Source organism: Oratosquilla oratoria, chromosome 1 (assembly GCF_046742065.1).
Source record: "Oratosquilla oratoria isolate Oo_2021 chromosome 1, ASM4674206v1, whole genome shotgun sequence".
Lineage (NCBI taxonomy): Eukaryota > Metazoa > Arthropoda > Malacostraca > Stomatopoda > Squillidae > Oratosquilla > Oratosquilla oratoria.
Window position 1 is genome coordinate 10,904,936 of NC_134777.1, and position 26,644 is coordinate 10,931,579.

Consider the following 26,644-nt stretch of genomic DNA (forward strand, 5'->3'; position numbering starts at 1 on the left):
AGGTGCTAAGATGGGAGGGAGGGTGGAGGGGAGTGGAGTGTATTTAGGGATGGAATGGGTGGGAATGAATTTATGCCTTTTCCTTTCTGCCTATCTCCCTTGTAAGGGGGAAAAAGCCTTGGTATATGTATGTATGTATCTATATAATGAAGTGCTTTTCCAATACTGAGCACCTGCCCATCATAAAGTTTCTGCACATTCCTGGGTTAACGTTTTTATCTATAGTTTATGGGTAAACCCCCTATAATGTGGGTTCAATTAGCAGTTTTTGTACAATGCTGAGTTGTATAATACATACATACATACATATACTATGGTCTTTTCTGCCTTACAAGAGATGTAGCCAAAGTCAAAAGACATAAATCTATTCCCACCCATTTCATCCCCATGTACTCCACTCCCATCCACCACCACTTCCTCCCTCTTTTCTTGTCTCCTGGATGACGGGTCATCCCAGTATCTCGCCCAATTGCCTGGGTCAGAAGCAATGCAGCAAGACACAGCACATCCACAGCAAGGCCATTTCATTTAATCAGTGATTCCTCCCTCTCTGTCCCCCCCATGCAGAAAAAGAGGAAACATGGAGAAATCCCTTCAGGCTGGGTCAAAATATTGTTCACACATAACCACTCCCAAAGCCCCTACCCCCATCCACTCCCTTCCATGCATCACAGCATCATCCATACACAACCCTTCTCCATTCACCCCTATCTTCTGTCCTCTCCTGTCCTTCTTCAACAGACATTCCCCTCTTTCCCAATACCCTTTTACCCCATCCATCTATCTCATCCTAGGATGTCCCCTCATGTTCCCTCCATCCACCTCTGCTTCTCACACTTCTTTTATCAATCTTTCTTCACTCATTCTCTCCATGTGTCCAAACCATCCCAATACTCTTTCATCCACCCTATCTCCCAACTTCCTTACCACCCCTGTTCTCCTCCTCACCTCTTCATTTCTCACTCTATTCAGCCTAGTAACCCCTACCATACTTCTCAGGCATTTCATCTCAAACACATTTAAACTCTTCCTCTTATTTTCCATGTTTCTGCCCCATACAGTGCTGTCAGCACAATCACCCCTTCATACAATCTCCTCTTAGCATCCATTCCTAAATGTCTATTTCGCATTACACTTTTTAATCCCCCCAAGGCATTTACTTGCTTCTCCCAATCTACATTCTACCTAATACATAAAACAGATCTTAAAAAACTACACATATTATGATAAAACCAAACTGAATTTGCAAATTAGCTAAGTGATCACTTTCATGTACAAAGAAATCATACCCTTTATAAACTTTCAAGATTTTTTGTGGCACAGAATGCAAATGGGGTACGTGAAAAAGATTTTTTTTATTTCACTGTAGAGTAAATACATCTGTAACTTGGACAGCTCAGCACAAATTATGCATTACAGATATGGCTACACATAACAAAATCACTTGTTACAGGAAATAATATGATACATATGCGTACCTTTGCAGTCATCTTAAGGGAAGTATTTTTGTCCAGATGGCCATTAAAGGATTCCCAGATAAGACAGCCAAAGCCCCACATGTCTGCAGACCTTGAAAGAAAAAGAAATACACATTATTAAAATATGCACTTTCAGACACCTTTATATAAAACACACATACACACAGCTTTTACTCAAGAGTGATTGAAGTGGTGCAAGAGAGGAGTAAAATCATAAGCAAATTGGAAACTAAGTATGACACTTGAAGGAAATGTGTTGCTCCTTTCTTATACATACATACATATACATACATACATATACCAAGGCTTTTTCCCCCTTCCAAGGGAGGTAGCCAAAAAGGGAAAGGCACAAAAACACTCCCACCCATTTCATCCTCAAATACACTCCACACCCCTCCCACCCTTCCTCTCATCTGAGCACCTCCTGGATGACGGGTCATCCCTGCACCCTGCCCACCGCCCTGGGTCAGAAGCAGTGTCGCAAGACACAGCACATCCACAGCAAGGCCGCTTCATTTAATCGGCGACCCCCTCTCTCCGTCCCCCTTTGCATATAAGGCGAGGACGGGAGGAAATCCCTTTGGGCTGCGTCAAAATTTACTCACACATACTACCCCACCCCCCCGCCCATTCCTCCTCATGCAGTCAAAACATCATCCATATACAACCATTCTCCACTCACCTCTGTCTTCCGTCCTCTCCCTTCCTTCCTCAACAGACATTCCCCTCTTCCCCAAAGCCCCCTTCACCCCATCCATCCACCTCATCCTAGGACGTCCCCTCATGTTCACTCCCTCCACATCTGCCTTCCATACCTCTTTTACTAGTCTTTCTTCACTCATTCTTTCCATGTGTCCAAACCATCCTAATATTCTTTCATCAACCCTATCTCCCAAATCCTTTTTCACCCCTGTTTTCCTCCTCACCTCCTCATTTCTCACTCTATCCAGTCTAGTAACCCCCACCATACTTCTTAGACACCTCATCTCAAACACATTCAAACTCCTTCTCTCTTCCTCTCTTATGTTCCACGTTTCTGCCCCATACAGTGCTGTTGGCACAATCACTCCTTCATACAGTCTCCTCTTCGCATCCATTCCCAAATGTCTATTCCTCATTACACTCTTTAAACCACCAAGGCATTTACTCGCTTCTCTCAATCTACATTCTACCTCCACCTTCACTCCACCTTTTCCTGCTACACTTGCACCCAAGTATCTAAAACTATCCACTTCCTCCAGTCGCTCTCCCTTAATGTTCACTTCCAGTCTACTGCCACTTTCACCCCTTGTACATCTCATCACCTTACTTTTACCCACATTTATCTTTAGCTTTCTTCTATCACATACTCTCCCAAACTCTGCCACCAGCTTCCTCAATCCCTCCTCTGACCCTGCCACAAGCGCAGTGTCGTCCGCAAACAACAGCTGGCTCACCTCCCACTTTTCTCCATTTTCTTTAACCATCTCCAATCCCTGACTCACCACCCTAGCATTCACCTCTCGCACCACCCCATCCATGTATAAGCTGAACAGCCAGGGCGACATAACGCATCCTTGACGAAGTCCCACCTTTACTTCAAACCACTCACTCTCTCCATTTCTAATCCTAACACATGCTCTACTACTCTCATAAAAACTCTTGACAGCTCCCAAAAGCTTTCCTCCTATCCTATAAATCTGCATAACCTCCGATAGTGCCTTTCTGTCTACCCTATCATAAGCCTTTTCCAGATCCATAAAAGCCCAAAAAACATCCTTCCCCTTTCCTATAGCTTTCTCACATATCTGTCTTACCACAAAGATCTGATCTACACAACCTCTACCCGTCCTAAATCCACACTGTTCCTCACCAATTACTCCTTCTGTTCCTCTCCTAATCCTCTCAATTTCTTAAGATCCTCCCATAAGCCTTCCCTACATACATATACCAAGGCTTTTTCCCCCTTACAAGGGAGGTAGCCAAAAAGGAAAAGGCATAAAATCATTCCCACCCATTCCATCCCTGAATACACTCCACTCCCCTCCCTCTCATCTTAGCACCTCCTGGATGACGGGTCATCCCTGCACCTTGTCCACTGCCCTGGGTCAGAAGCAGTGTTGCAAGACACAGCACATCCACAGCAAGGCCGCTTCATTAAATTGGCGACTCCCCTCTCCATCCCCCCATGCATAAAAGGAGAAGACGGGGAGAAATCCCTTCGGGCTGCGTCACATTTTGCTCACACATACTACCTCACCCCCCCCATCCCCCTGCCCATTCCACCTCATGCATCCTTTCTTATACTTTGGTAAAAAATACCCACCATTTGGTTGTCACTCTCATTTTAGCGGGGTCATGTTTTTCTGGTGGGTCATACACATCTAACTGTGGAACAATCTTGACAGGGAAGAAACTGGACTCGCTGCTCGTGTACTCCACACCTCCTAATTTCCACTCCCCACCACTGGTTACAAATACACTGGATGCACTCACATTGTAGTGTATCAATTTGCAATCGTTGTTCAGAAAGCTCAAACCTTTCTGTGGTAAGAAAGAATACATTATACATAATAACTGAATTTATTCTCATTAAAATGCAAGTGAAAAAGAAAAGATAACAAATTATTGGGAATAGCTAATAATGAGTAATCAACAAAATATGACAAAAATATATTTGACAACTATAATTCAATACTTTGAGTATGAAATTTTAAGTTGAGCACTACAAAGAATACATGCAAATTACTAATAAGGACAAAGGTCTCTATATACATTAACCTCTTCAATACGAGTAAATTTCTCGCACACAGCACCAGATGCCTGAGGTATGATAATTCGGTGATGCATCACAATACTCACATTATAAAAAATAAAGTCAGAGTTTTATTATTCATTCTCTTTCACTCTGAATATATTAATAACTATAGAAAACAAGATCACAAGCCAGTTCACAGAATACGGGGGTCTTTCAACTACAAATACTAAATAAATATAATCAAGATGCTGACGCTGGCATCCTCGTCTATCCACTCATGCCTTATGATCCCTACACTGGCATCATTGTATGGAAGAGGTTATAGTAGGGTGACCAAGTTGAAGCATAAGAACATAAGAATGCAGAAGACTGCAAGAGACCATAAGGTCTACACTAAGCAGATCCATGTCCATTACCACCTATCATCCCCATTGATAAATTTATCTAACCTTCTCTTAATCCAGCCAATCATTTCAGTGCTCACTAATCGCACCTCATGACACCTACACAGGCATTATTATATTCTATGGGTTAGCCCCTTCCACATGGTACTAAGCTTAATGGATTTAGTTCCAGCTATGAGCACACACATGTTGACAAGGGTCAAACTCTAAACTGAAGAAGATCCTGAATAACCGAGTCCATCTTCAGGCCAGAATCCAACCCCTAAGCTCCATAAATTGTTTGTTCTTAGTCAAAACAAAAGAAGTTCCTGTATTGATGGCTACACGACAGGTAATACTCTGAAGTAGCTCCACTACACTCACCATAACTTGTAGTAGACCCCATGATATTGCATTGACTTTGTGTTTTGGGGTTAAGGATGCATCTTGGAGCCATGTCAGCAACGGTGATACAGATTCCGTCACCAGGTATACCAATTTCTCACTCTGGTAGAAAGCAAAAATAAAAAATGTAGCAGGAGGCATCAACAAATATTTGCTTTTTTGTATTAAAACCCAGCATGTGTGTGTGAGAGTTGGGAGTGATGCTGTGATGCATGAGGGGGAGTGGGTGGGGGATGAGGGGTGAGGGAGTATGTATGAAAAATAAATTGACACAGCCCAAAGGGATTTCTCCCCATCTTCTCCATTTCTTCATGAGGGGACGGAGAGGGGGGGTTGCCAATTTTATGAAGTGACCTTGCTGTGGATGTGCTGTGTCTTGTGACACTGCTTCTGACACAAAGTAGTTGGCAAGATGGAGGAATGACTCGTCATCCAGGAGGAGCCAAGATGGAAAGGAGGGAGGTGGGTGGATGGGGATAGAATGGGTGGGAGTGGTTTCTATGCCTTTGTTTTTTGGCTACCTCCCTTGTAAGGGGGGAAAAAGCCTTTGGTATATGTATGTATATGTAAATTCACAAAGTACAAGGATGACCTGAACACATAAAAAACAAAACAAATGAACATTAAAAAAAAAAAAATAACCAAACAACTATTAAAATGAGCCACCATTAACATAAACGAGCATCCTTTTCCAGACATCCTTTAAGCTGAACTCCACACCTCTGGAAAGATAGCTGCAGAACACACTTCACTTTTGACCTTACAGATATATCTGACTCAAATAGAGAAAAATCTTTCAATGCCACAAATACTCATCTCCACATCACCACTCAACACAACCTTCTCCAAAGCTATCCCCTCTTCCTCAATAGCACATAATCCATACCTTCTGACATTCTAAATACTGTCTGCCCATTACTGCTAACATGAATGTTCAGTCTTTGTTCTACCAATAACAAACTGTAGCAGTGATATCTTACCTCGAGACTGTCCACAAAAGTAAGAATGCTTGGGTGTCGCAGCGTCTTCAGTCTTTTCACGGCTGCACGAGCCACGTCCAGATGAGTTGTGTTTCCGTCACGCACCTCGCACACAAACACACTAACATCTCCACCACCATTCTGTAAGGTTAAAGAATATTCACTAATGGTTCACTTCTTCTTCAGAATGTCTGTTATCCCACCAGCTGAAGACAAGTACATATAATGAATAACTTCAGCTTTTAACCATGGCCAGCAGTGCAAAACTCAAGTCAAAATAAATTTATATTGTAGCATATGCTAATGTCGTTCCATAATTTTTATACAGCACTGACATTAGTCTCAGGGAAGATCCACTGAACTAACAGATTAATGCTACAAGTATGGCAGGAATGACAGATGATAAACACCTAAGCAAGATGCTGTAATGACTGCCATTTATTCTATATTATTTGTTTGTTATTATTTGTCTGTTTGTTTATTATTATTTGCTTGATTTTCATTTATTATTATTTATCTGTCAATTTATTATTATTTACTATTTACCTGTTTGTTTATTATTTAACTATACATGGTACCTACACATTTACTTATTTATTTTATTCATTATTACTGGAATAAATCATGTATTATGGAAAAATACAGTCAACTAAACCTTTAGACATACAGATGGCACCAAAAACTTTTATCATAAGTACAATTCATACAGGAAGTTGTAATCTGTGCTTATCCTTTCCCTAGATAACCTACTGTACACACCAATCAATCAATTTACTGCCCCAAGCCTTTCTTCAAAAGACCCACTGCTCCTAAGTCACTGGATTGGCCTGTAGTACACTCCAGGAAGCATGGTGTCATCTGACATATGATCCTGAACCAGGGGCCTTGGGGCTGCTTACCACTCTGATAGGGAACGAATCCTTTGGTTTGTACAATCAAGCCACATGTAAGGTAATTATTGAAGAAATTCTATGAAGTCAATATCACAGAATTCCTTGACATCCCTAGTTCTTCATCATTCTTCTATGATCAGAGACTAATCTTGACTCAAAAGAACAGAGCCATTTATCTACTACTATCCATAGTTTAATTTCAGTCATATGAAGAGAGATTGTCAAAACTGGAATTTCCAACTCTGGAACAAAGAAGAGAAGGAGGTGACTTGTTGACTATCTATAGAATCATGAGAGGTATGGAAGTCCTTGACAGAAGATTTACTAAAATTGGGATAAGAGAAATACAAGGGGACATGGAAGAAAGCTCAAAAAGGACAGTTATAGAAGAGACCTGAAAAAGAACAGCTTTCCCCCACAGAGTGGTGGATGTATGGAATAAATTAGATGAAACAATAGTGTGTGCTATAACCATACACAAATTTAAGAGCAATTTAGATACTGCAAGATTACAGATATGGGACCCCATGAGTGTAGCTCCCCTTTCCATAAGATACAACTAGGTAAACACAGATATAAAAATACTCTGTATAGAATTGAGAGGATGACTGTCACAGATCACTTGTGACTCATAAAATTTGGCTGAATTATACAAATACATAAACAACTGATTAACTAATATATCAATTACAGTTTGAAGAAACCGAGTGGTTTGCGAGAGTATCACCAATTTGCGTAATTGAAGTTCGAAACTCTGAAGCTTCAAAACTACGAAACTTCGAAACTCAAACTCCGAAGTGCGAAGGGTAGAGGAAGGGAGAATGACCAGAATGGACAGTCAAAAAATTGACACAGCTGGTGGAAGTCGGACTACTGGAGCAAAATTACGGTCTAGCCGGCGTATCTGACAATGACACGATAAAGCATCCTTCGATCTCTCCTTTATCAGCTCTACGACTCTGCTTCTTTGACTTGCTACTGTCCCCAGGGATAGAAAGGCACCAACAAAATACTGAAAATACTTCCACAGGCCTTGGATTACAGTATATTTAAGTTTGACCACACTTCCTTATCTATCTAGACTTTATTCAATTATTACTCAATATATCACACAAGTTTTGGTGATACTCATTATAATCATTAATGCACTAATACAGCCATCATCTAACTAAAACCAGCAGTCCAAAAAGAGGAAACCTTAAAAAAAAAAATAATACTCAATAAAAATAATTAAAATAAAAAACAATACTAATTAAGAAAATTATAATTATAATAAAAAATAATCATATATTTTAGTTGCCTTTATTGCATTGACCTTTCAATATTGATTTTTTTTTCTTTTTTTTTTAATTGGCCTAGCTTTGACTTTTCACTGTCTACAGTCTTGTTTACCCTCAGAAAGTCACCACCACCATGAGAATATCTCTGTATGAAAGAAGTCATGAAAGAGAGTCACACAACCCAACGGCTGCGGTAAAGTGCAGTACGGTAGGGTAAGAACTTACTATATCTATGATTGACATGTTCTGATCTTAGCTTTATACATTAGTGATGTTTTTTTTTCTGCACATAATAATGAGTCATGTCACTGATTCTTATTTTAAGTACTTATTTATTATGATTTAACATGTTCTGTTCTTAGTTCTATTACTTCTTGTATCTGGATTCTTTGTTTGTGTGAGGACCATAATGGATATAAATGTCAAATTATTTTTCCTGCCATCCTCATAATTTTTATATGTGACTGTGTATACACACCTGCAAAATAAAAACAAACAAAACAATCTTGTAAGAAAACCATCCGAGATCTGGTTAACCTGAACGATAACACCTGCCAAGCCAGTAAGATAGAAAACAATGAGTAATTACTGTAATACTATATTAACTCAAATTCAGTTATTATCATTTTATGACTATCATTATGAGTGACTGACACGAACCTGAAGGTTAGAAACACGAACAATTGAGAAACCCTGCAGAGAATACAGTATCGTTTTCAAATTACGATCATACTTCCCGTATTAACGATTATATTATGTCAACTTTAGTGACTGACGTCTAGGCAAACCGTAGAGATTGTTTACTTTCCCAGTCAGTGAAAGACAAGGTAACTTCTCGCCTCCTATTCTCAATTTTCTATGAATTTCTTACCTTCTTTTTTCCTTTATGCAGCCGCCATACACTTTTTTCTTCTATGCCCTCAACTGGGTCTAGAATTTCATATGGGAAAGTACTAGCTGGGTCTCTTGTGAATATCCACATAATCGCCCTACAAGTATCACCCTAGTCAGCTGTTGAAGACTTCTCCGTACAAGTGCCACACATACACAAAAGTGATGGCAAATGCCAGATATCTCGAGAAACATATACATATATGATTTTTATGAGTCTTTGGGAAAAGGACTACTAATATTTCTAAATATAAAAGTGTTTGTTATGTAATCAAGGTATTTCTATAAGCATATTTTTCAAAATAACGACTAATTACTACGTAAAATAATATAATTTTATAGTATACTTAAAACATTTTCTTTGTGTCGTCATAGCAATCAAACTCGTACAATAATTCAAAGTTCATTCATCTTATAACTAACTTCCGTTTTATCAACATAAACTTATGTGCTGTATGTTACCAAGGACTGAAGACATTGTATTTCTGATACTCTTCATGTTGTTCAACATATCTTGGTATGCTTTAGTCAAGTTACGTATCTTACATAATCTCTATTGTGAGTAAATGGGCATGATTAGCTAAATAAAATGTAAATAAGAATGACTGCACCTGAGTAGTTAAAAAGAATTAACACACTTTGTACAACAAAACATAAAGAAGTGTTCGTGAAACACTAATCTTCATATTTACCAGAAAATTATGACGGATCATGGCTCACCATGCAAGGAAGCATATATATGATGAGAATGTTTAATATTATGAAGAAAAGATGTTCGAGGCAGTGAAAGAGTTCTTTCGAAATTTATAAAGGTACTTATGCAGGACGACAAGAACAAAATATGAAAAATAATTACACAGAGAACACTAAATTTTGTCTGACAAAATTCCATAATGCATGTGCATGTAAAGGATTTAACAGCGAGCACCGCAATTATTTCTCACATCTCGCAACTCACAGTAGTCTTTTGGAAGAGGCCAAGCTTAGGCCTCCAGCTCTGGACTTTGAAATGAATAAGTGGTGGTATCAGTTTGAATAATATTATTATACTGAATTTCAGCTCTATAATTATATAATGAATCTTGTTTGTCCTGTGTTTTATCCATATTTGACTCAATTTTAATAACTGATTTTGAGTATCACATACTGGGGTAAAGCATTCCAATTATTAACCACTGTTATAAAATGAGTTCTTCCTTTTATCCAACTTTGATTTTTTCTTCACTATTTTCATAAGATGTCCCCTGGTTCTGTCATTTTCCTATAGCACAACAATATTTTGACATACTTCCAGATCGTACACTCTTGTTAGGATGTTGAATATTTCAATCATATCACCCTCGTGCTCGTCTACACTATAGTATGGGTAGTTTCAGTTTCTTTAGTGATGACAGAAGGACGCAACATGTTGGAGCAAATAACCGCAGTCAATGGAGGAAAGTAGTCACGTGAGCATTACTCATTGAACCAATATCCGTCCGATCTATCAACATTAACACAAACTACGCACGAGGCACCTAGAAAGACTTCACGCCAAACACAAACACCCGATCCGACACATCAGACCCAGACCTTTATGGGGTAGTGTGGATAAGGATAGAGAAAGTGGCGTGGTTATCGTGGAGTGTATAAAGCCAATTACGAATGCAGGTATCACATTACACTCGCACTAAGTCCAGCAGCACTAAGCACGCCTGCTTAATTGACGCCTTAAAGGGCATGTTTGATTTGCCTCCCGGGCATACAGGTGTAAACATATGGTGTGTGTTACTTGGACGAGGTGACGTAGGGAGAGAATGAAGCTCGGATTGGCTTGTGCTCTTATCCTGGTGAAGGTACGTGTGCGTCGGCCTGAGGACGGACGTGTCGTGGCCCCCGAAATGGGGGTAGACCGACCACGAAGGCCTAGTGACGCGCCACAAGTACAGAGGAGGACTTGCATGGCTTGCGAGGCAGGCGGTAAATAAGCGGTGACTGACCCGACGCTATGATCAGACTAGACCTAATTGTGGTCCCTTTGCTGGAAGAAGGTGACCTTCCTGATCATCAGCGTCAGGTCCTAGTACCATCCAACCCCCGATTGCATGTCTGTGGAGTACATGCACACCACAAAGATTTGCTCATTGCTACGTTCAATTTTCTCACCACATCTTTGGCTTGGAGAACCTGGCTCTCCTCGAGCTAGGGGAAGATGTTCGCCCCCCACGCTACGCGAACGATCTCACGCTAGCGGTCATTGGGGCGGCTGCTTCCGTCATAGGGCTCAGTAGGCACTTACTTGCCTCCCCCAGGAATGCAAACGGGTTGGACTAAAGACCTCGACACCCAAGACCAGAACAACGAGTTTGAAGACACGGACACAACAACAACCCCTCTTACCCTTGAAGGCGACATACTCCCCTAAGTGCCCATTTATCAATACTTGGACATCTAGATCGACTCCAGTCTCCCCTTCGTTCCGGAGGTCAGGTACCTCAGTGAAGCCACAAGGACGAGATTAGCTCCCCTCAAAACCATGACAAGGTCCCGGCTGGGTGCCGGGGATAAGGTCCTCCGGGCGTACCATATCCAAGCGGTGTATTCATTAGTGAACCATGCCATTATGGCTCTCATCCCCCTCAGCCTCAATTCGTGGAACAATCTCGAAGTCTTCCAGAACCAGGCTCGCCACGTTATCACTGTGGCCACTCCATGGACCAGTGTGGTGAATCATAGACAGGTGGGAGTTACCTCCCTTCGCATTCGGGCGGAGAGGCTTCGTGTCTTCTTGTCCGACTTCTGACAGACCCAAGGGAGAATGAAGTCAAGACCTCCTTTCTGAGTGCCCTGGACGTCAAGGGTCACTCCACCGGCCACTCCTGGAAGGCCCACACGGTGAGTGCGATCCACGTTTTCGAGCATCGGGAACGGGTTTGATGTCGGTCCCTGGACAAGCCTCATCCAGACCATAACCCCACCCCTCCGTCGTGATAATCTCCCTGCGCCAGCTACCAACTCTTCCATCTGAACAAGAGGAAGGCTGAGTACGACGCGGCACAGTTGCGGCCCATGGTCCCGGAGACTATAAGACGTCTCTGTGGAGGGTGTAGCGCGGTTTTTGCAACCACCGAGGGGGCGACCACGCTATGTAGAGTGAGTGACGGAAGCTCCACTCTACAGACTGAGCTTGCTGCCACCCCGAAGGCCCAGGATCACGCCTCTCTGCTGGGCAGGGGTGGCAGTCGTGATCCACACGGAGTCAAAGAGTGCTATTGGCGTCATCTGGTAGGGGAAGGCAACGGATGACGTCTACTTAACGACGTCAGTCCAACATTCGCTGAAACTCTTTCACCAGCATGAGAGGTCTGTAAAGTTTCACTGGATCCCCAGTCATATTGGGATTCCAGGGAACACTATTGTGGACGATGCTGCCAAGGCAAGGGCAAGGTCCAGCAGGATCACACTATCCCTGGCACCCACGATGACACAGCTCAAGGGCGCCACCATCAAGAAGGTCAGATTGATGGCCAGGGCCGACAACAGCAGCAATCTTTAATCCTCAGAATCAGCGCTGTGGTACTATTTTGCCATTAGGTACAAGGCAGCCCGGCTGCTTCCTGTGAGAAATGCGGAATCTATCGCCCATAGGATCACCCTTGGGTATCGTTGTAGGTGGCAAGTGTTATGCGCGGGGAGAGACAATCAAACTTTGTGGGGTTGCAGTGCAACAGCCCTTCCACCATTATCTTCTAGAGTAGTGTTGCCCAAACTGAGCTCCGCATACCTCCGAAGGTACCCAACATAGATCAAGGGCAGTGGACTTCTGATATTATTTCCCGCGCGGCGGCCAATAAGCTTGTCCGAAGCTTACAACCCCCCTCACCCTCCCCCGCCACCCCATCTTACCCCGCGTGTGAGTAATGTCATCAGTCCATGTTCCCTCACATTCCTTTGTATCTTTAGCTTATAAGTTCTAGTTGTCCACTGGCTCATGTACTTTCCTGAAGAGGGCTACAGTTGGTAGCCGAAATATAGAATCTTTTTTTTATTCGAAGTTTATTTTCTCTGACTGTGGGTTTCTTGTGTTATTTACCAATGTGCTACTACATTTATCTTTATATATATATATATATATATATATATATATATATGTATATATATATATGTATATATATATGTATATATATATACTGTATATAAATATATATATATATATATATATATATACTGTATATATATATATATATACATATATAACGCAATAAGTGAGTTTTTACTAAATATACGACTATACAAGATGATCAGATACCGGTCTGACAAGGAACTTTGTAGAAACATAACATTGCAGAAGTGAATAAGAAGTCAAATAAGCAAGAGGTGGTACACAGAGCCTGTGTTCCGTAAGAAACTTGAAAATGTCTTTGACAACGCAAGCTGCCCCTCTCTTAAATCGGTTGATAGCGTCATCCGTTGCCATAGCTAACCAGGCAGGCAAAATCATCAGAGACGTCATGAAAAAAGGAGAGTTAGGCATAGTAGAGAAAGAGGTAAGTTGTCACTACATAATAATACATTCTTTTAATACAGCCATAGTATTTTGTTCTGAGCTATATAGATGTGTAACAATATATGGCTGATTTATGCGATGAATGTAACACTTGATATGAAATATTAATAATGCGTTTTGTAAATATAGTGATGTGAATTATTGTCGTTTTCAAGTTGCCTGGCCAAGGACAAGGTGTTTGGATTTTTTAGATTTTCTCTTAGCCTTCATCATGGGAATTTTTAAATGTATTTATTGCCCTTCGTACATCTTTGTTAGTGGAAGTGGGAAGCATCTGTATCCAGTTTGATTTACTGTATTTCTTTTATTGTTTTCCTATAATCATGGATTTGAAACAAGTTTTAAAAAAGTGTTGTATACACTGCCCCGTCACTGTTGTTTTGGTGATCGTATTTTATCTCAGGTTATTCCAACTGCTTCTTGTGTTCAAGGGGGATTTGAACATCAGTTTATGATGGTATTTACCACTCTCTATAATTTGCTATGTTTTCCCATCTGTTGTGTTTATGTTTTCCCAGTTTTCTTTCTACCTGTAATTTATTAGTTTTGTGGTGTTTTTGTTTAACTGATGTAGTTCATCTTTTTTTATTTATATTCCGCAAGGTTGTATTTTTTCTTTTGTCTTCTTCAGGGTGGCTATTTCTTCTGTGTAGTTGAAATTGTATCATTTCTTGTCGCCTTGGTCAATTTTTGGAAGTGCACACCTATGCGATATAGCCTTAGAAAATTAAATATTAATTTAATAGATTATAATAAATCCACATAATATACATTTTTCTTGGTGGAAATCAATAACAAAAAAGGTTATTAAAAGTGATACACATATGAATGGAGCTGCCAGGGCTGCTTCTTTGTTTTGATAGATACAGTAGTCAAAGAAATTAAAGCATAATAAATTCATCTATTCTAACCTAGCCTACATAGCCTGCATTTAGTAATGCAATACTTATAATTCTATAGGTCATCAGGGTTATTGTCATCAGGGATATTGACGGCTGGTTTTGTATCCAATTGGACTTTGGGGGTGTACAGGAGTTGCATAGTGTTAGGAGATGAATGAATCTCAGCTCTGTAGCACTGTTTTAAAAACACATACCATGCAATGTACTGAGGGTGTATTCCAGATCCTATGGTCACTGCTATTGATTGCATCTTCATTCAGTGATTTGATTTTAGCAACTTTTTTTTTTCTTTCTTTCTTTCTGACATCTACTAAGAAAAACATAGTAATGTATTATAATTTACAAAATCAGTATTCAATTTTCTAATGCTTGCATAGGTGTACACTTCCAAAAAATGCTGTAGCCCTTGGGAATGTCTTTTGCTTGCCTTCTAGATGGTCACTGTAATTTTGTTCACTGCTCTATTTGGGGTGGGAAATTAGTTTATGTTGGAGATTTCTAAATTGTTCTCTATCTTCTGCGTACTCTTGCCAATTTGCCTTTTTGTAACTCAAGAATGTCCTCTATTATGTAGGTTGCATTTTCTCTTCTAGTTCTGTTGTAATCTTTATTGGGAAGTGATCCAATGGGAGGTCTTGTATGGTTTCCCATGTCAGGTTTTTAGGAAGGATGAGTGTATTATGTCAGGTGTTGGTTTGTTGAGGAAGTTGCTGGAATTTAATATGTTTAGGTTGTAGTGTTGTTCTAGTATAATGTGTCCTCTTTAGTCTGCTGTTTGTGTTTAGCCAAATTAAGTGATGCACATTCAGATCACCAGCCAGCACGTGGTTTAATGAGTTGAGAGATGAAGCCTCAGGTTTGATGTTGTAGGTGGTATGTAAGTACTTGTGATGTAAGTTTTTTTCTTTATTTGTGTTTGTATTCATGTCTGTTAGTGTTTTTTTTTTTTTTTTTTTTTTTTGAGAGAGAGAGAGAGAGGGGGGTATGCTTTTGTGTATTAAGAGTTCTGAGGCCACCTTTGTGTTGTGTGACAGTTTAATTTATTATATTAGTGTTATGTGGATGTTGTATTCATGTAAAAATGAAGTAGCTCCATGTATTTATAATTCTGTTTATTTGTAGTATGTTTGAAGTGTGTTTTTGGGTATGTGTAATGGTTGTATGGGAAAGTGTTGTGCATGTCAAGTGAAACCAAGAATGGTGTGTTGCACATAATGAATATGTGTGTATTTACCTAATTGTAGTGTACAGGAAAGTAGTAAAGCTTGTTGGGTCATGTCTCTTGTTCTCTAATTTTCTAACATTCATGTACAGTTCAAATTTTATCTATATCTTTGATTTCCAATCATCATATTTAGATTTGAACTTATGTATTGTTTGAGCTTGGGCTATATCACCTAAGCTATTCCACATATTTATACATCTATGCCCTTGGTTCATCTTTGCCAGTGGCAGGGTTCAAACTGCCATCACCTTGACCTTCGCTGTTAGTAACAATGACGCAACCCACTCGGCTACATTATATATGAAATGTGATTTACTGTTTTGAAGTAACTCGGCTAATGTATGACTGCTGGGGTTTGTTTTTGTAGTACATGGATATATATTTTAGTTTCTACACTAATGTTACATGATTTGCTTGATATTATCCTTATATTTATTATAAAACCTTTCATCTCTTGGGTTTCTGTAAACCTGCCTTTTTGCAGTGCCCGAAGGGATTTCTCCCCGTCCTCTCCTTATATGCAAGGGGGGACGGAGAGGGGGGGTCGCCGATTAAATGAAGCGGCCTTGCTGTGGATGTACTGTGTCTTGCGACACTGCTTCTGACCCAGGGCGGTGGGCAGGGTTCAGGGATGACCCGTCATCCAGGAGGTGCTCAGATGAGAGGAAGGGTGGGAGGGGTGTGGAGTGTTTTTAGGGATGAAATGGGTGGGAGTGTTTTTCGGATTATGCCTTTTCTTTTTGTGGCTACCTCCCTTGGAAGGGGGAAAAAGCCTTGGTATATGTATGTATGTACTTTGATTATTGTTTCAGATTTTACAAAAGCAAATTCTGCACTGTTTTGGCAATCTTACCAAATAACTTTTGAAAGAAATACATGTACTGTACTACATACTGTACATGTTCAGGTCACTATCTAGCACTAAGGCAGTACCAGCATAGAATAGGCCCCAGATGCAACCATCACAGAGGAAACCCAACACCTCATCTTATACTCGTACTGTCTCATTCTTGCTACATCCAAACAACAACTCACTATTTTTCCCTGTGATTTAGTAAACACTATCTGAACAGCAGATGGGCAACTGATGTCAGACATGGATGGTTATAGAGTTCATTGAGTTGTCCATATCTGACGTTCCATGTGGTGATCTTTCCTGGGTTGGTGACTCAGGTGTTGGTTGCCCATCCATTGATAAATGAAACTGCTCTTTCAAAACGAGGTTAGGAAGATTGTATGTTGAAGGGTGGAAAGATGGCTTACATCTGCAGTTTCAGCACAGAGCTGATCTCTGGATTGCATGCAGTGCTGTTTACTGTTTGGCAGTCCAACTCCAATTCCCCTGACAGGAAAAAGAGGCTGGGCATTCTGAAAAGGTAAAAGGGACTAGTAAGACTGCAGCAAGGTGTTCACCCATCTATTGATAGGTTGGGTTTGCTCTTATCTGCTAAGTTCCTGAGGTCTGAGCAGGCTGTACAATCTTGTCGGATTCTAGTGCTTTGTGATCTTGTGGAGTACTGACATGAGTTTCAACCAATGTTGATTGCAGCATATGTTAATCTCAAGATGGCATTTGATTCAGTGCATTGTGGAGTGTTCATGGATTTTCTGTGGATCCATGGGATTCCTACAGGGATTATTGACCCAATACTGTACTATATTCTAGGAAAGAGTGTTGTGTAGTATTTATGATTGTCTTTGTTCTCCGTTTTTTTTTTAACTCCGTCTCTCACTTCCTCTCTATATATCTCTTTCTCTCTCTCTTACCTCGGTATTGTAGTGCATGGTAGTAATGGGTCATGGTAGGAAATCCTTTGAGGGATTAGCATGGCCTATGGTGTTTTGGTTACCATATGCCTGTGGGGAATTGTGGAGTATTGCTGGTATGACTTTGTATCAAGCTAGTGACTGCTTCATGAGGCTCAGTCCAGGCCTCTTCTCTGCATCAACTGAGAATGTCTCTTTTATGTTATGTTGGCATGTGGCACTTCCCTGATGTTAATCCCATCCACAGGGCAGTCTCAGCAAGAGATAACCCCTCAATGGAGGAGACGAAAGGAACGCACACAGAATTTCTGGTTGGAGCAGGTCAATTTATTCTACCGGGGACATTGGGCAGTATCGTCGTCGCGTGAGAAATGCAACTCTGGGAAACTGGGATTATCGTCGCCATGCGAGAGATGCAGTTCGTCCGTGACGTATGATGAGTTGATGATAAACATCCAAGCCAAAGGGATCGTGACGAAATGCCGAATAGGGCGGGATTCCAAATATCGTCTTGTACCTAAGTTTACTCGAATATTCATTAGAGCCAAATGTAGTAACACGTTTGTGAATCACACGGACAACCCACAGTCGGAGTAAAAAAAATTGGGAGAAAGTTTGACTTCTATACTTCGGCTGCTGGCTGTAGCCCTCTTCAGGAAGTACAAGATATTCTAATGGGACCTTTCGCAGTCAGGCTCGCAGATTCCTGTTAGCGCTAGAATTTTCAATTAGAGCTTTCGCAGTGAGCAAGTTGATACCAGACACCGCCAGATCTTGTAATTCTTGCCGGAAAATAAATACTTTTTTGGGCAAGTTTTATAAGATTACAGAGGTGTATTGTTGTACATTATTGTGTCTGAAATTTAAGTTAATTAATTTCATGATTGCAAACGGCATATAGCATTGTTTGAGTCTCTATTTATAATCACAGATGATATTCGTAAAACAGCCTATAATTGTATCAAGCCAAGCAATTTGTCATTTTCTATCGACTTCAATGGACGTATACTGATATATACTTTCATTTGAATGCACCAAGCAATAGGCAAATCCATGTAATGTATCGAAAATATAATTTTACATCGAAAACTTAATTCTTTCGATACGATAAACTTTGTCTCCCTCTTATTTTTTCTTGAATCTGAAGTGCAGATTGCCACGGCACACGTATAATTAGTCATATTTGTTTGAAAATAGCTCCCAGCAGATCTAAGAGGCTATTCTTTACAAAATTGTTATTAACTTCGTACGTCCGCCACCACTGTTGTTATTTTTTTATCTCATTGATTATCTTCATATACAGGACGTGACAGTGATATCCATTATTTTTCAACACTCTCAGATAGAATGCACAAGCCCAAATCGATATCCTCTTATTTTTAGTGCTCATAGTTACTTCAGTAAAATAATTAAAAAATAATTACCTATTTTTAGTTTTACCTTATAATTAGATTAACAAAGCCTTATCACACACCAGTAAGTAAAAATTGTAACATTATGAGTCATGTTTTTAATTTTAAATACATTTATGCAACAATTTATGGCGTATCTTTTTTTAAATATCGGTTTCCAAATTAGCTAAGTCACCCCTCTGCCTCATGAATTCCGAGACAATTGAAAATTCTAGCGCTAATAGGAATCTACGAGCCTGACTGCGAAAGCTCTCTCGGATTTCACGAGGCAGAGGGGTGACTTAGCTAATTTGGAAACAGATATTTAAAAAATACGACATAAATTGCTGCATAAAAACATGACTCTTAGTGTTATAATTTTTACTTACTGGTATGTGACAAGGCTTTGTTAATTTAGTTATAAGATAAAACTAAAAAAAATAGGTAATTATTTTTACTGAAGTAAGTATGAGCAGCAAAAATAAGAGGATGTTGATTTCGGTTGGTGCATTTTATCTGAGTGTTGAAAAATAATGGATATCACTGTCACGTCCTGTATATGAAGGTAATCGGTGACACTGCTTCTGACCCAGGGCGGTGGGCAAGGTGCAGGGATGACCCGTCATCCAGGAGGTGCTCAGATGAGAGGGAGGGTGGGAGGGGTGTGGAGTGTATTTAGGGATGAAATGGGCGGGAGTGATTTTATGCCTTTCACTTTTTGGCTATCTCCCTTTAAAGGTGGAAAAAGCCTTTGTTTATGTATGTATATTATTATTTACTATTCACCTGTTTGTTTATTATTTAACTATACCTATGCATTTATTTATGTATTTTATTTGTTATTTACATTATTATAGTTTTTATTTATCATTTTATTATCATTATGATTTTTTTTTTCGCATCCGACCTAGATATGGACCAAAAGGTCTCCTGTCGGCATGCTCCGCCTTTGTAATCCTTTGTAAAAGATAACAACAGTGCTGGCGGACGTACGAGTATACTGAAGTGAACGACGATTGTATAAATAGCCTCTTAGATCTGCTGGGAGCTATTTTCAAACAAATATGACTAATTTTACGTGTGCCGTGGCAGACTGCACGTCAGACTCAAGAAGCCGAGGGTTAGTAATCGTACCGGAAAAATTAAGTCTTCGATGCAAAATTATATTTTCTATACATTACATGGATTTGCCTTTTGTTTGGTGCATTCAAATGAAAGTATATATCAGTATACATCCATTGAAGTCGATAGAAAATGACAGATTGCTTGGCTTGATACAATTACAGGCTGTTTATGAATATTATCTGTAATCATAAATAGAGGCTCAAACAATGCTATATGCCGTTTGCAATCATGAAATTAATTTACTTAAATTTCAGACACAAAACTTGTCCAAAAAAGTATTTATTTTCCGGCAAGAATTACAAAATCTGGCGGTGTCTGGTATCAAATCGCTCACTGCGAAAGGTCCCATTGGTAAGACATGTTTTGTATACTTCTTTAACAGAAGGAAGGAATGTAAAAAGAACATGGACAGCTTACATGATGGGCCAGATGACGTCACTCACGGAGAAGCCGCGGGGTCTTGTACTTTCCTGAAGAAGGCTGCTTCCGGTAGCCGAAATAGGTCAAGTGTTCACGTGTGATTTACTCGAATATAATAAAATAAAATAAAAAATCCTCAGTGGTAGTTCACCACTCCTTCACGATGTATCAGTAGTTTACATGCAACTTCACGTATTGTATGATTGTATATTATGAAAAATATACAACAGTTGTTAGTCTACAAAAATAAATAGATATAATCTTATTGCCAGCCCTAATGTGGGTGATAGTAACGCTGATTTAAAAGTCCCAAACATATCAGTCAGCTGATTGTTCAGTTTCCATACCAATTACATATTTGTGTATTTGTTTGTTTCTTCAATTGATCTACGTCTTTTTTCGGTACCTAATCTCCCCGTGGACTGAAAGGTCCTTTCTATTGGCAAGAGTCATTGTAATTTGACATATCCATAATCTGTCTCTACCTCCATCCGTTTCTCGTGCGATTATTTATATCCAGGCTACCGCTGGAATTTTTCATTAATTTCTGTGAGACCTCACGGTGGCGGAAGTTAACCAGTTTATTCTAAACTGATTTATTATTTGGCACGTTTGGTGTGTGCGAACGCAGGACAGTCGTGTTCAATTTATCTCTGGTCCATTCTGGAAGTATATTGTTTAATTCGCTGATTGGCAGAACAAAACTCGCAAATCGACTATGGAACCATAAAAGTAAAAAAAAGTAATGTATTACACAACCAGTATTCCCATGAAAAAGTAGCACGAAATCAAAATGTTTTGCACAAAGGTGATCTTGAAATTTATGGAATTATATCGGTACATTCCCATAACATATTTCTTTAAAATCTTTATGTAAGATACTCTAATGACCCTTCCTAGACTGACGAATGGCCACAAGTATGTTTTCAGCTGTGAGTAATTTTGCTTGTTGTACTTACATTTTGTGCAAGACAAATTATATATAAAAAAAAATCGAAAATCGGCCGAGGCAAGCATGATCTGAGCCTTTGAGCCGTTGATGGGGTGAAGTGTAACTGAGATATGGAAATCAATATGAAGTATACACTACAGTACTGCAGTCATGGTGTTCCATAACTGTACGTTTATAATATACAAATGTATTTGTGATCCAAAATAATAGTCAATGCAAGATATGATTTTTAATAGTAGTGGTGACTGGAGTGATGCAGTGTAATCGGGAAAAAACTTGATCAAACCTGTTTTCTTTGCCCGTTTTCTTATTTGCGTGACTATTGAATTCGTAATCGGTCGTACTGATGCTTCTGTTGGTATGAATGGAACAACAGGAAAATGTTTCTGGGTTTTGTACCAATATAAATAAAAGATCGGACATTTATGCGCGCAACACATTGTAGTTTCACATAATTTCAACAGGGCGTTGGAGTGATGACTAAAGGAACAACTGGCCAAGGTCTAAATATACAGGTCAAACCGTTTACATACTTCTGCGCAGCTTTTGACGTCATTTGGATGAGTCCATTTTCTCTTTGTGATACACTAAAGAAAACTGTGAAACGCCAAGGAAGACAGGAACTATAATATTTTATATATTATATATATATATATTATATTATATATATATATTATATATCATATATTCATATATCATATATTCATATATCAAATATTCATAAATATATAGACAGGAACTATAATATTTTATATATGTTTATATATATATATTATATAATATTTGTCAGAATATAACTAATTGCGTGGAGCAGTGCGAGCGAAGGCGACGTCATTTTCGAACGACGGACCAGCTTCAACTGACAGCTATAGGACCCGCTAACCCCACTTTGAGCAGCCAGGTGACGTTCACGGGCCCGCTGCGCCAACTCCCTCGAAATTCGGTCGGAAGTGATTAGACCTTATATTCTTAGATCTTGCAACTGGCTATGTAACGAAGAGCATGTCGCAGAGCGTTCGTTGTATTCTAATTTGACGCCCCTGTGATCCGTAAGATAAGTATACACGACAGGATGGATTGCTGAGGGGGAGGTTATGTATAACCGCCATTGCCTGGTAGATACCTGTCACAGTGCCGAATTGCTTAAGTGATACATCTGAAGATACGTATCAGACACACACGCGTCAGTTATTCTAAAATTTCCAAATAATAGTTGTAAATGCTTTCACGAAAGAAGCTCTCTTCGTTTATTTTATTATTTTCTGCAATAGAATTACGACTGAACAATGAAACACAAAAATTGAGATTTTAACTATGTGAAAAAATAACTTGTGAAATTATAGTGTAGCCAAATGGCCGTAGAGTGAAAAATCGTTAGCATGTGAGTAGTGATTGTACATAAATATTCGAAAGTTGACAGCATTTTATTAGTATTATTAGGAGAGATTTCACCAATCGAATATGCTTAGTGTCAGTATTTACCTATGATTATATAAGATGATTTTGCGTGGTGATATATGACTGCACACAAAAATCCTGTCGTTAAAACAAGTTGTCTTTGATAAATGTAGGATATGTATTTTTCCCGCACACTAAAACACAGTGTAGAACATTGACCTTGATGTTGACTGATGTAAAACCAGTTCACCAAAATCGAAGCGCCTTTTCTGGCCAAACCCCCACCCCACCGTTACCAGATATATCTGGATCTATCGCCACTGTACGACGTATTTTCACTTGTCTTGTATTAGACGAGGGACACGCATTGACATATCACATGTTCGAGGAAAGATGTGCATTTTGAAATGTAATCTAACTACTCTCTGGGATTCGGCCTAGATCAAACCACGCCTGGTTTTATTTTCTTTTTTTTTTCTTTTACGAGAGGAAGGTGAGAGTTGCTTTATTTAAAAAAAATTGTGTTGATTTGCCCGTGTGTCCAAGAACAGTCCACATTTTGCATGTAAACCCATGTATCCACCAACCATAACATCCTTCTACTTGAGGATGATCCAAACTGTCAAAAGACGTCGAGAAGTAGATTAATAATTCTTTTGGAGTTGTTGTCGTTCCCTAGACTGTCTGTCCGAACAGTCCTGTCTCTCCAAGGAATGCCACAGTCGAAACTGGGTTTTCCCACAAATCCTCTATAGAGTGTATGTTGAGTTGTTTGCGCGCATGATTGTGTATAATGCAGTCTTATGGTATGGGGTGAAGTGTTACATGCTGGGCAGCTGTTCACAATGCGGTTATCCAGCCTCTTCTGGTAGCTTAGAAGTGATGGGTGGTGGCCGCACCGCAGTTTGGCCAGGTGGACTCTGTCCTTTCGTGGGGGAGAGGATTCAGAAGGGTGGATATCAGGGGGTCTGGCATGCAGCAATGTGTTGTCTTTCAGTGTGTAAATGGAGCGATGAGTGATATGATTATGAATATGTTTCCGGAGGCTGGTATTTGGTGGTTGTGGAGGAAGAGAAGAGAGTATCTGTGTGCGATACAGGTCTTTGGGTGTTGTTTTAATGTTTCTTGGTGTGTGTGTGGGTGTTCTGCTATGTAGTGTAGCGGGTGTGATGTGTTTGTGGTGGATGCGGCAAGTGTTTGTGTGCCTCTCATGTCAAGGTGGTCCTTGACTTTGAGGACTTTTGTTGCATGGTGTAAATGGTCTGTAGGTGTTGTATTTGTGCAGCCTGTAATTGTTTTTGTATGATTTGAAGGGTGTTGTGGTGTGTCTCACTGAGATTAGGAGCCCATGCAGGACTCGCATAATTCATCACTGAGCGTATGCATTGTTTGTATATCGTTGTATTAGTTTCTTTGTTTTGTCCAAATGTTGTTCCAGTGATTGACCACAATCCTTCTTTTGGAGTTCTCAACGTTGCTTCCCAGATGCCGTGCAGGTTTCAGTGCTGTTGTCGATGTTGACTCTTTTTAAAATTTAGACAGTCTTGCACAACGACTGCAGTTAGAAAGGCCTATTTACTCTCATGTTTTGAAATTGAATTTGCATGAACTTATGTATTTCAATCAGGATTTGAGAATTTAATCCACATTTCAAATCCTGGCCACAGGTCTGAACAGACAATGGATTCACTTCATACTATTTGTGTTTATGTCAGGCGATTTCATTCAGCGACCGAAGGGCTCGAATTCGTTTTCTGGGAGATCCCCGAGGTCGTATAATTAATTTTTGGCGATTTCAGATTTTGTCCAATAAAATGCTCAATATTTTTAATTCAGATTGAAAGTGGCCTGTCACAATTAAATTGGATTTTATTAGTAAAAGGTTGACGTTTCTTTTGATTCTGCGTTAGTATATTCTTGTACAGTCAGACGCCCTTGGTTTTTGGTTGTAGCCAGTTGTTGCATCATGGGTAATCGCATAACCAGCAAGGCCAAAACCTTCCAGAATTTATCCCATGCTGATGTATCATCTCGTCGCGCTACACTTGATAAACACAAGTAGAAAAGGAGAAACTGGGTAATTTAAGATTTAGGTCTTAAAAAGAAAGTACGGCAGTTTCGTTAAATCAATCGTTCTAAATAGCGTATTGTCACCTGATCCCCATATATATATGTATGTATATTAATTTTCTTAGAAAAATATCCACAATCACCGGCTATTTTGACGGAATCCATCAGAATTTATTTTCAAGATGGAAGCCAGCCTTCCTCAGTACCCAAAAGGGTGAATCAATTCTGCTAATATGGAGGTACAATTTCATCATTCCCAGGTTGATGATGGAACTATGAATTAATAACTTCAAAGTCCACTTTGGGCTTAGAGGAAATTAGCAATGAGATTTACCCAAAAGGGATGGAGAACATTGATATGTCTTCTTTGAGTACAATGTAACCAATTCAAGATCCAATACATGCAAGTCAAGAACACAAGGGCACTGGAGAACTAGTTCGAGCAAATTCATTTCGTGTGAGGATAGTATATTTATCGAATGCCCTTCCCTAGGAACGTTTAGCTGCTGGAGTGTCATTATTACAATTGAACACGTATTAATAAGTACCGGTAAGGAAAGGTTTACAAAACTTGTTCCCTAACCTATGCCTGTATTTTTCGATTCCAGATCAACTCATTAATTACACCAAAGTATAGTTTTCGTGATGAAATACTTTTTGGTTGGGTAATGTTATATACATGCCCATGGTCATGTACGTAAACATTGATGGCGTAATAAAGGTGAAAGCAATTATCGTATATTGTTTTAGAAAAAAAAAAACAGAAAAAGACTGATTTGCGGTAATCAATGTCAGATTCCCATGAATCACACCATAAATCATCGACCTCTAGTGTTTCTCAAGGGGAGGGGTTGCTATGCGGAATTTCAACCAAAAGTGTTCGTGAGTAATGTGTACACAACGGTAGTTGTTAATATTGCATTTTCACCCCATTCTAACGTTTTGATAAAATACAAATCGTGGTTCTTCATTTGACCACTATTAGTAGGTTACAGGGATTAAAAGGTTTTCCTCCCTTATGGTGGGTAAATGAAACTTATACAAGTCCACAAAGTATTGTTAATGCAAAAGTATGGCACGATACAGAGCACAAGTCCACGACGTCGGCACGCTCAATTGGCGGGAAAATAAATCCAATAGGAGGAACCTGCAAGATGATTCCATACAGTTACATTATACATCTTTATTATATTTCAAATATGATATTTGCTCCCACTCCACCTTTATAATAGAGAACCACCAATTGCAAGAACGAATTGATCAGTGGCATAGGATTTTTGCCTACCACGACCCAAAAGTACAAGAATCAGGAACGATTCGTAATGTCCGTGGCGGATGTGACCCTTGGTTTACAGCACAAGGAACGACGTGACGTCATGCCGGGTCGTCAGGATGAGCAATCGATCCGCGACGGGCAGGTGGGGCACTTGATAGTTGAGGCAACTGCAGTTCTGAGAACTTTATCCACAATCTTACACAATGACTGTATAACAGTAGCACTTCTCATTTTATTCTGGCCTGTCTGTTTTATTTTATTAATTTATTTGCTTTTGTTTATTTATTTATTTATGTATTCATTTTTGTCCTACGCTTACTTCCAGTGACCCAACTATTTTATTCGTCCCTGTGAAACCTCATACTTCACGGGTGACTATTTTTATTTCTAGCTGTCGCCAGGCTATCTTATTAATTTGTGTCATCCGTTTGGTTGCGGAGAGGTTACTATTGACCGAAATGTTGACGTTCTCTCTCTCTCTCTCACACACACACGCGCGCGCGCGCACGCACGCATACAATAATT

At 39.6% G+C, this 26,644-nt stretch overlaps 2 protein-coding genes across 5 annotated transcripts in view; one reads left to right on the forward strand and one right to left on the reverse strand.

The window, feature by feature from the left end:
• yata (N-terminal kinase-like protein yata) overlaps positions 1–9,190 on the reverse strand; it is a 46,226-nt gene extending 37,036 nt beyond the window's left edge. For all 3 annotated transcript variants that reach the window (XM_076196533.1, XM_076196541.1, XM_076196528.1), the window contains exons 1-5: positions 9,028–9,190; positions 5,984–6,124; positions 4,983–5,105; positions 3,784–4,001; positions 1,479–1,569 (exon numbers count right to left, since the gene is read on the reverse strand). In XM_076196533.1, coding sequence (XP_076052648.1) covers positions 1,479–1,569; positions 3,784–4,001; positions 4,983–5,105; positions 5,984–6,124; positions 9,028–9,138 — 684 coding nt within the window. In that variant the 5' untranslated portion in view covers positions 9,139–9,190. The remainder of the gene's footprint in view (positions 1–1,478; positions 1,570–3,783; positions 4,002–4,982; positions 5,106–5,983; positions 6,125–9,027) is intronic.
• Positions 9,191–13,345: 4,155 nt separating this feature from the next.
• LOC143032093 (3'(2'),5'-bisphosphate nucleotidase 1) overlaps positions 13,346–26,644 on the forward strand; it is a 50,479-nt gene continuing 37,180 nt past the window's right edge. For both annotated transcript variants that reach the window (XM_076196551.1, XM_076196557.1), the window contains exon 1: positions 13,346–13,573. In XM_076196551.1, the coding sequence (XP_076052666.1) occupies positions 13,442–13,573 (132 nt within the window). In that variant the 5' untranslated portion in view covers positions 13,346–13,441. The remainder of the gene's footprint in view (positions 13,574–26,644) is intronic.